The sequence below is a fragment of the Numenius arquata genome, chromosome 16 (genome assembly GCF_964106895.1).
Source record: "Numenius arquata chromosome 16, bNumArq3.hap1.1, whole genome shotgun sequence".
NCBI classification, from domain to species: Eukaryota; Metazoa; Chordata; class Aves; order Charadriiformes; family Scolopacidae; genus Numenius; species Numenius arquata.
This window is the reverse complement of record NC_133591.1, coordinates 10,997,070-11,006,799: the sequence shown is the minus strand read 5'-3', so window position 1 is coordinate 11,006,799 and position 9,730 is coordinate 10,997,070. Positions and strand designations below refer to the sequence as shown.

General features: G+C 42.3%; 1 protein-coding gene across 1 annotated transcript; it reads right to left on the bottom strand.

Moving 5' to 3' along the window:
- Nucleotides 1–215: 215 nt before the first annotated feature.
- Nucleotides 216–9,658, bottom strand: GUCD1 (guanylyl cyclase domain containing 1). Its single transcript, XM_074159440.1, has 6 exons — nucleotides 9,563–9,658; nucleotides 7,776–7,860; nucleotides 6,142–6,307; nucleotides 5,340–5,431; nucleotides 3,474–3,715; nucleotides 216–2,996 (listed from the first exon to the last, which is right to left on the bottom strand). The coding sequence occupies exons 1-6, from the start codon at nucleotides 9,600–9,602 to the stop codon at nucleotides 2,905–2,907; spliced, it is 717 nt and encodes a 238-aa protein (XP_074015541.1). The 5' UTR covers nucleotides 9,603–9,658; the 3' UTR covers nucleotides 216–2,904.
- Between the last annotated feature and the right edge of the window lie 72 nt (nucleotides 9,659–9,730).

Below are 9,730 nucleotides of genomic sequence, written 5' to 3'. Positions count from 1 at the left end.
TGTATGATTCAGGTGATGCAGTGTGTGTTCAGGAAATGCAGAATGAATACAGACTAGCAACTATGAATTTATAGCTGAAATATTTGAACTCTTTTTTTTTTCCAAATTAAAATTTCAGCTGTGCCATTTCGAGTTAAGTATATAACACATCCTCTAAAGATTTTTCCAGCATTTTTCATAATAAGCTAGTCAATAAATGCACTTGCTACATAGTTACAGTGTTATCTGTGACTTTAAACCTTTATTGAGAATGGCTTAATTACAAATAAAAATATATTTATGTATAAAATCCCTGCATGTAAAATACCCCTTCCTTTGCTACTGACATCATGAAGGAAAAAAAGTGACAAAACATTTTCAGAATGAGTATTTTGATAGACAATCTTGTAATGGGAAACAGTTTCAGAAAATGCAGATGTTCTGAATGCTTGCACAGCGAGGTTCTTTTTAATCTGAGTTTGTGACACATAAATATTCAGTCTTTTCACTTGGCTTTTGGTTCTTCCTCGTGTTTTCATCTCTCATAGCTATCTTCCACTTGGCAGCTATAAAAGATCCTGATGCAATGGTGGAGCTCTCCTTTTGTCTGTATTAGCTTAAACAGCTTTGTTTCTTTATCTTGCAGTTTTGTTGAAGTATTTAAACCCTGGGTACCAAACATTTAACAGTCAATATTGTTACACTTATCTGTGCACTTCAGAACACTTAAGCATGCCCTTCAGTTCATGTTTTATGTATAAGCTCAAGATTGGCATTTGGAGAACTGAACCGGTAAGAGGCTAAAAGTCAATACAAGCCTATTGTAAGAATTGCTTTTATTTAGTTAACCAAGCCTGCTCTAAAGTTACTCCTGTGGCAGTTTAATGGTACTGAATGAACTACCTACCTGAAAATGCATGGTTTCAGAAGTACTCTATCAACCTGTAATTTACATACCTGTTAATTAGTAACTCAGCTAATACAGTCTCTCTAAATCAAACATCGTTAATTTGGACTTGGACATAAAAATTCCCAAATCAGTAGCCTTCTGGTGACTGACTTTGGAGGAGTGGGAAGGCATTTTCTGTAACAGGTTTTGCACCTTTTTTCTGGGATACTGCTGGTGGCGCTAATGTACTGGTTCTACTGCTCACAAATCACATCCTAACTTTTACTCATTTTGCAAGTGTAAGTGCCAGAATGTATTTCTCATCTCACCAATGATAAGAAAAATTTGATATACTGAATATTTCTTGTCATGTACTTTATGTTTGGAACTTTTTAAAGGCTTCTGCTTTTTAAATGTCTGTTACTATTTTTAGCCTTTGTACAAAGGAGCACTCTTAATTCTACTAAGCATACTTATTGAACACTTTCCAGATACTTTTCAGTAAGCCAACAACTGATAAAATATTTTCCCTTAGAAAAATTTGTTACCATGCTGAAAGTAGATTCCTATTTATTTTCACCACTAAGTAACAATGTCCTTTTAATGTTACTCCACACAGTTCCAGAACTTGAACAGTTATTTCCTTAAAACCATGTCAAAGGTGTGCGATCTCTGTCTTAAATGCAAAATAAAATTTTGCTAGCTTCACATCAGTATTGATTTCACTACCCATTTCAACATAGGCAGGACTGGAGATCAAGAGTTGTAGGAAATTGTGATGGATGAATCTGATTCTTATGCTTTACAGTGTTCCTCAGCAAAGTAATTAAACCCACAAAAGGATTGTGTGTGGGCTGCTAACAATTTCACTTGATAATGTCTGAATACAGTAACTCCAACTTAATCCAAATACAGCTGTATTATGAAAGCTAGAAAATCTGAGTTCCTGTCTTCTTAGTTGTAGCAGAGACATTTGTATTCCCTCTTTTCTTAATTGATTTCGGGTCTTAGGTCACTGAACTAATACCAAAATTTGGCTCAAATTCTGATTCAGCATTTTAGTTAGAATCCAGTATATGCTGTCAGATATTTACAACTTATAAAATGTATACCATTAGTGTGGATGATAATTTTCTGTATTTGCTTAGTAAGTTTAAATTTTATATTTAGAATGGATTCTGTGGAAACTGGCGCATGTGGGTGGCATAACGTTCAGAGGTCTTTGCAAAGAGCAATAAAGGCTTTTAGGTACAAATAAAGTATCTTCATTTAAACTTTTGGGGCAATACAGAGCTTTGAGCAGTCATTCTAGAGGATTTAGCCAAAAGAGATTGTAGTACAAGGGAACACCATCAAGAACTACGATTGAAAATTTAATATAGTGGCATAAATGCTAAATCTGTGTAAGGTGAATTTGGTACGTGGGAAGTTTCCTTAAGGAAATGTGTTTCATTCCTGCAACGCAGGCAATACTGATGAGCCACCAAGGCATTTTTTGTTATTTAAAAGTGGTTTAAGTTAGTATTTTTTTCCTTCCATAATACCCGGCTGAACCTCAAATCCCTAGATTTAGGATGAAGAAGCCCTTGATGCTTTGACAGAGAGAGAGAAACAGGTATTTTCTATTTTTTTTGTCCTGGTTTTGTTTACCTAAACCTATGCATGTATTACCAAGTGTTAAAGTTCATAAATTTGGTGCTTTTTTCTCATGTGTTTAATCTGAAAATAAGCTCAAAGTGAACAGGCTCTGGGCCTGTATTTTAAAATTGCTGTCAAATGTGCAATGTTGAAAATGAGGAAAAACAAAACAAAACAAAAAAAAAACTGAGACATACATTGCAAAATCAGATACATCATCAGGAAAAAAAAGGTAAAGACAGCATTGCAGTATAGTCCTATCAATGTCTATAAAGCCTCCCTTGTTTAAGATCCCACTGCAGATCAGGAGGAAGGTCTCTGCAGGGGGAGTCCTGAGACAAGCAGCCAGCTGCCATGTAGGCTGCACAGGAAAGAGCCACAGGTATCAGGTGTGTATGTCAGCTGTCTGTGTAGATGAACAGAATATCTTCATCAGTGCCGTAACTTGTCCTGGCTTCCTCAAAGTTACTGATGCTGGTGCAGCATGTTCCTGTTAAGGAGGAAGAAAATGTTATTAAAATTCAGAAGAATTTGCCTGTGAAAGACACTTATACTGGGTGTAGCAGCTTCTGCAAGGAAAAGTAACTAGTATACAGACTAGACCTATCAGCCTACAGCTTTACTCTGATCTTTCTGCCTCAAAGGCAGTGCTCGCTGAAGTAGTGCTGTAAATAGGTACTAAATTGGCCATCCTATTATATTCTGAACAACAGTTCAGCATCTCTCACTATAACCCATCTGAAAGCCAAACACGTTTGCTAGAGTGTCTATCTTAATGCCTTAAGTAAATCACAGCACAAAATGCAGCACTAATTTAATTAATGTGGCACAACCCCTTCTGACAAATTGGTTAGTGATGCTTGAGAAACATGCGCGCTATTAGGGGAAGCCCAGCTGTGGCTCTGTATTACAGACATGTTAGTAACGCGGTAGCTGAGAATGCCCCCAAAAAGAAGAGGCTACTCACGGTCAGCATAGGCAGGGTTGTTGTAGTAAATACTCCCTGAGGCTTTGTTGTAGCCACATAACACAATGAAATGGCCCTGGTAGTCGGGATTCCTGCAGAAGCACTTCTGTCCAATGGGGAGGAAGCAGCAGTATTTGACAGGACTTGAGCAAAGATCACACAAGAGCAGGACTGCGTTCACTAGGACAATGGCTATGTGACCTTGGGACAGGTGGTTTTGGATGTCTTGAACAGTTACTGTGCTGCAGAAAAAACATCAGATCTGCTTATTGGCAAGTTCAGGGAAGACACTGGTGTACAATGAAGTGTGTGGTGGTACTTATGACCGCAGCTGGCATGGTTATTTTTATATCACAGGTACAGCTTTTTGCTGTTAAACCCTGCAGGCTTTGCTACAGACAAAGCCTGACAAAACCTGTGTCATTCAAGGCCTTTTGATCTCATTGCTGCTTCTGAAGTGTGGAGCAACAGCTCTGGATTCTGCAGTAATACAAGTGTAATCTCAGAATAAATCCCATGTCCCAGAGAAGAGTACTAAAGGAGCTGGCAACTCATCCAGTAACCGGAGAGACTTCGGTTGTGTGAAAATCATGAGTGAAGTGTTCTCTCCTGTTCTTAGAAAAGCTTATCTCTGAAGCAACAAATCTTTATCAACTGAGTGTATAATCACTAACCAACTTAAGACATGTCCAAATTTGCCTCTGTCGCACAGGAATGTTTCTCCCAGTTGCAATTTTGAACTACCTGATGCTCCTCAGGCTTTATTTCTATAGTATCTCCTACAGAGGATGACTATTAACCAAACATAACCTATAACCTCATCTGTTAAAAGCTGTCCTTCACTGAGCCAGATGGTGTATTCCATATGCATTAGAAACTCATCCCTTGGGTACGTTCCAGGTGCCCAGGCTGTGTGCACTACCTAATGTGCTTTTTAATCTTTTCCAGTGTTGCTTCTCTTCAGTGCCCCAGCCTCAGTACTGCACAGGTAGATATTTCCTCTGTCCCTGCCTCCATCAAGGCCATGATCTTAACATTGCTAAACAAGATGGACTGGCTGTCCCTTCTGTCCTGTCACAGCTCTAGTTACACAGACGGTGCCATACAGACTCGGTGTGTGTTAAAAAGGACACTTAACAATTCTGCTAAATGAAAGCTGCATTTCAGCATTCAATGCTGTTGTGGCTGCCCTGTACCCTCTCTTCTTTTCTTACTTCTAATTATTTACCCCATTTCGACAATAGAGATATCCAAATCCAGCTTCACTATAAAAAGAGATGTAGCTCAAGTTGAACATGGATGCTTAGTTATTTTCCATGTAGAATATCACTGTCAGTTGTGAAACAATTCTGCAGTTTTTCCCCTTCTCCTGGGGTTTGCAGCTCTTTCATAGAAGTTCCTTATTTCATCCTCACTTTGGCAAAAGCTCGTATGCTAGCTTTTTCTTTGTGTATCTGTGTAGGAACAGAGAGCTATAATGTTTGTGCAGCTCTGGGAACAATGGGTTGTGTGCCCACATAGCGCTCTCCTTAATTCCAACAATGGGCAATTAGAGTGCTGTAGGCACTCCCTACTGGGTAATTTTAATAGATAATCAAATTCAAAATATAAACAATTGTCAACTCCTGTCAGCGTTTTCAAATCACTTACTCTGTGTCGTGACTATTTTTCCTCAAACTTCATTATTAACTCTTGATGTCTACTTTTTTTTTTTTCGAGACAGATAGAGTAGAAAGACTCTAATTCACCAAAAAAGGCTCAGGGCTTGATTTTGGTCTCTTTTACCAGTTTAGCCTGGTGACTCCAAGAAAAGCATGGGGGCCACAGAATCTCCACAGAGAAAAGGAAAGAAAACAGTAAGCTTACCACTTCTCCACCAGCACCTTGCAGGCTTTGGCTTGTGCAAAGAGCTGATTCACTCGATTCTCCTCTGTGTCAAAGTGCTTCCTGTAAAACGACTGTGGAGATAATAGACATTATGAGCTGGAATGATGTTTACCTCTGGTAATCCACCAGTTCCAATCCCCGAGACAAGAGATCTCTCCCTTAGTTCACTGGTAATAGGATGAGGATTCCTGATCTACATTAAAAGTTTAAATTAACTCCTGGTCAGTTATTGTAATTTCTATCCAGTGGCTATTCAGCTGCCTACATGAAAGAAGCCTGTCTGGTTCATACTGGGCAGGAACTTGCATTAGAAAAACCATCGCCACTATAGGCCCTCAATGGCCCCCTTGGCAATCTTGAAGAGGCCAAGCTCTCAATGGACATGGAGGGCAAGTTCCCCTCTCACCTCCAGAGGTGGTTCTTCCAGGTCAGGGCTGAGGCGCGGTGGTGGGGAAAGCGTGGAAGCTAAAACTGCTGCTGTCCAGGCTCTCTACCTGGTCTGTAGATAGAGGGCTTCAGTCTCCAAGGCTGCCAAACAGGCTGGAACCTTTCATGAACACTACGTGAAAACTTTTTAAAAAATTCATAGTATGGAATCAAAGATGTGAAATATGTGGGATCTTATCTAGCCTCGCCTTTGGAACTGATTTGTGCCAGTTTTGGCAATAGGCAAACCTTGTTTACAGGAACTGTAGTTAATTGTCAGTAACACAGCAGAGCTTTTATAACACGACACACAGGGCTTAGTGTCTCCTGTCTCCCAGTAGGTAAGAATACTAACCTGATTTTTGTAGCCCTTGTCCACTCCAAGCGTCTGGGTGCAAAATTTATGCTTAACACCGAAGTGCCGCATTAGGTAGGCCAGGTCAATAGTCCAGATACTCTTTGTTAACTGGAGTTCCTGGATGGCTTTCTGAAATTCATCGTTGTCTAAATGATTCAGGTACCTATGGTATTAGGAAGGGCAGGGGAAGGGAAGCACAGATCTTAGGAGAAGCAAACTGTGTGCCATAGCCCAAGCCTCCACATCACAGGACGTAAAAACTGAAACAAATGGCTTGGCTAAGAAATAACCAAAAAAAGAAAAAAACCAACCCACAAAGGAGTCACAAATATAAGGGAAAGGAAGGGAGTAGGAAATATTTAACTGAATTTATTGCTGACTTTTTAAGATTGGAAATGCATGGGTATCTTGACTGTTTATAGTGCTAGAAGTGTACAGGTGCTGTACAATAGGCAAGCTATACTGAGCAAATATAGAACTCTGTCCTGAAGGGCTTACAGTCTAAATGTACAAGCGTATTGGAGCAAACACAGAAGTGTTAAAGACTAAAACTTGCTTCATACAATGGATAGATTTCAAAGGAGGAACTGTAAAGGAAGTCGGTCAATATTCAAAGGAAGCTTGTCTTAGGCACTGATGGCACAAAAGGGGAGATGAAGTCAGGAGGAAGCTTGGGACAGGTTGCAAAGGGGTGGGGAGAGGCAGTTACAGAGAGTTCTGGAAGAACAGAAATAGAAAACAAATGGAAGTAAATGGGAAAAGAAAAAGGACTGGAATCGAGGGTGCAGGGCAAACAAGGTCAGATCAACAGGGTGAGAAGATTAATCTTGGAAGCTGAGTTTTGGGCAGATTGGAGTGGCAAAGAGGTAAAGGGAATAAAGAGGCAGAGGTTACAGTAGTCAAGATGGGAAATTACCAGCACACGGACTAACGTCTTGGCAGAAGGGATGGAGAGAAATGAAAATCTTCTGCTTCATATCTACTAAGTGGACATCTAAATAGGTATTTCTCCTGCACCTAAGCTCATGTTCCTCTGTGGAAGGAAAGAGGAGTTCAGCAGGACAGCTACTAGTTCAAAAAAAAAAAAAAAAAAAAAAAAGAAAAACCAAAACAAAACCAAAAAAACCCAAAGGGCAACACAGTGCATTGTTTTGAAGTTGAAACTACTGGAACAAAACCACTCATCCCACAGATTGGGAGTTCAGCAGGACAGAGGCAGTATGTACTCAAACTGGGATACTTGGAAACACAGAAAGGAATTAAGTGAATTGCTGTGCTAAATATCAGTTCTGCATTAAAACAACAGGAAAGAGAGAACTTTTTATGAGCTTACACATGCCAACCTGCAAAGTTCTTAAGAGCTGATCAGATATTTTGCATCTGTCAAAACAGTCAATTATTCAAAAAGGTCTTAAATTTGTCTTAGTTTATATTTTCCCTTTCTGCCTTGCTGGAGAGCTGTGCCAGGCCCAAGCAGCAGTAATTCTCTGAGGGTACCTGAGAATATCTCGTAAGACTAAGTTAAACTCCCAGCTGCTTCAACACACCTCTTCTCCCTGGACGTTGCTTCCCGCTACCCCTCTCCCACGGGATGGGATTTCCCACCCGTTCAAACCGAAACAGTCACTTACTGCAGCACCATCCTGGAGCAGGCCAGCCCGCAGTCCCAGTGGTACAACTGCTGAATGACCGGCACCTTCAGCTGGATGCAGTCAGCTATAGCGGAAACACCCCGTTGTGAGTAAAACGCGAAAAACGTCATACAGCAATACAGATCCATACAGGAATTTATTTTCTTAAGGGAATGCAGGTTTGGTATTTCTGTCCAGCTAAGCATTTGGTTTAATCTCGTACTCCTTCGTTGTTCTGTCCCTGGCTCACTGTGCCGTATGGTCAACCCCCTTCTCCTTGGTCAACCCCCTTCTCCTTCATTTTATTCTTTTTGGTGAATGATGCAGAACTGATACTTATTCTTTTGGTGGGGTGACATACCTGCCAGCCCCTAACCATGGAGCTGTATCCCCCTCCTAAATGACAGTAAGGCACAGGTGTTCATCCTTTCTCTTGTGTCTGAAGGTATTTCTGTGCCACAAAAGGAGTTCAACCAAACCACGAGCAAACAGACACAACTAAGATCTCTGAAAGCTGCTGATCTCTTACAAGCCCCACAGATTTGAGCCTTTTCTACAGACGTCTTTTTCCTCAGGGACTCTAATTTACGTGATTAATTTTAAGTTAACAAATCTCACAAATGGCACCAGTTGGCCTTTTGTACTAACTTCCTCAGTAACTCAACAAAGGAAGGGAAAAAGAACAAATCTCTACCAAAAAGTCTCAGGATACAAATAACTCCATCCCTCTGCCTCGGTTTTTATTTGTGTAGGGTTGGCGTTGTTGTGGTTTCAGTTTCAGAGAGGCCCTTACCACTCGAAGGAGGTGAAGAGCTGTGCCTGTTACTGCTACTTCACCCTCAGCCCAAGTGAGTTAATCATAAAGGGCTTTTCTCAATAACCTTTGATCTAGAAAAGACCTTTGAAAAGTTTTGTTAACACAAGGCCAACTACATTTTAAGGTGGGAATAAAAATGATTTGACATCATGTGGACTGGTCTAGTTTTGATGTAATTTTATCTATCTAAGAAGTTTTATGTTGTTTAGAATCTTGCATTATTTTTAACAAAGCTACAGCTGATGGTAGGGACAAGTCAATACAGATATTCTGGACTCTTTCCAAATATTTATTCATAGTTATGCCACTGTTTAATCATGACTTTGAAGACGGGTATACCCTTCGGTATATACAAAATTTTTAATCAATCTAGATTAAGGAGGTTAAGGTGCTCTTAAGTATCCTGAAGGAAAAAGAAAACCCAAACCCCAGCTCTCTTCAAACCAGGATCTTTAAGTACTTTGTTGTCATTTTTTTCTTGGCGTGTTATGATTCTGTCCCCTTTCTGTTAATACCCAGGGCCGCTGTCAAGTCCCAAGATTCACTGAAGAGGTGCGAGCTTCCGCTCATCCCGTTTCCCAACGCACCCAGGCTTCAGCGATGCCTTTCGGCTGTCCCGAGATACGGTACGATACGGTACGAGCCCGTCCGGGCTGCGGCTGTAAACAGCACTGACACCACCTCTCCGCTTTGCCAGCTCCTCGGCGTAACGAACTCACACCGGGAGCCGGTAATTCCACATGGTTGCTGGCAGAACCGGCGGCTCCGGGCCGGGCAGAGGGGCGGCCAAGGGATGGGGAGACCCTCCCGCCGCGGCCAGGGCCGTGCCCCGGGCTCCCTCCCCCGGCCCGTTCCGCCCGGGCCGCCCCCCCCCCCCCGCCCCGGCCGCCCTCCGAGGGCTCCTCCCGGCCGCCCCGCGTTCCCCGCCGGCAGAGGGAAGGGTTGTGGGAGGCGGCCGGGACTCACTGACCTGGCGGCGGCGGCTCCCCGGCCTCCCGGGGGCTCTTCATGGCGGCGGCGGGGCCTGCCGCCCGCTCACTGCCGGCCCCGCCGAGCCGGCCCGGGCGGCGGCGCGGCCCAGGGGCCCGGCATGCCTCGGCGCGGCGCTGGCTCCTCCCGGCCCCGGGGGTGGAGGCGA

Excerpts from the sequence above, each read along its gene's own strand:
- GUCD1 (XM_074159440.1), bottom strand. The coding sequence starts at position 9,602 with ATGAAGAGCCCCCGGGAGGCCGGGGAGCCGCCGCCGCCAG. Across the intron at positions 5,432-6,141 it reads ACAAGGGCTACAAAAATCAG|TCGTTTTACAGGAAGCACTT; the intron begins GTTAGTATTCTT and ends TTATCTCCACAG. Across the intron at positions 3,716-5,339 it reads AAGGTGCTGGTGGAGAAGTG|CACAGTAACTGTTCAAGACA; the intron begins GTAAGCTTACTG and ends TTTTTTCTGCAG.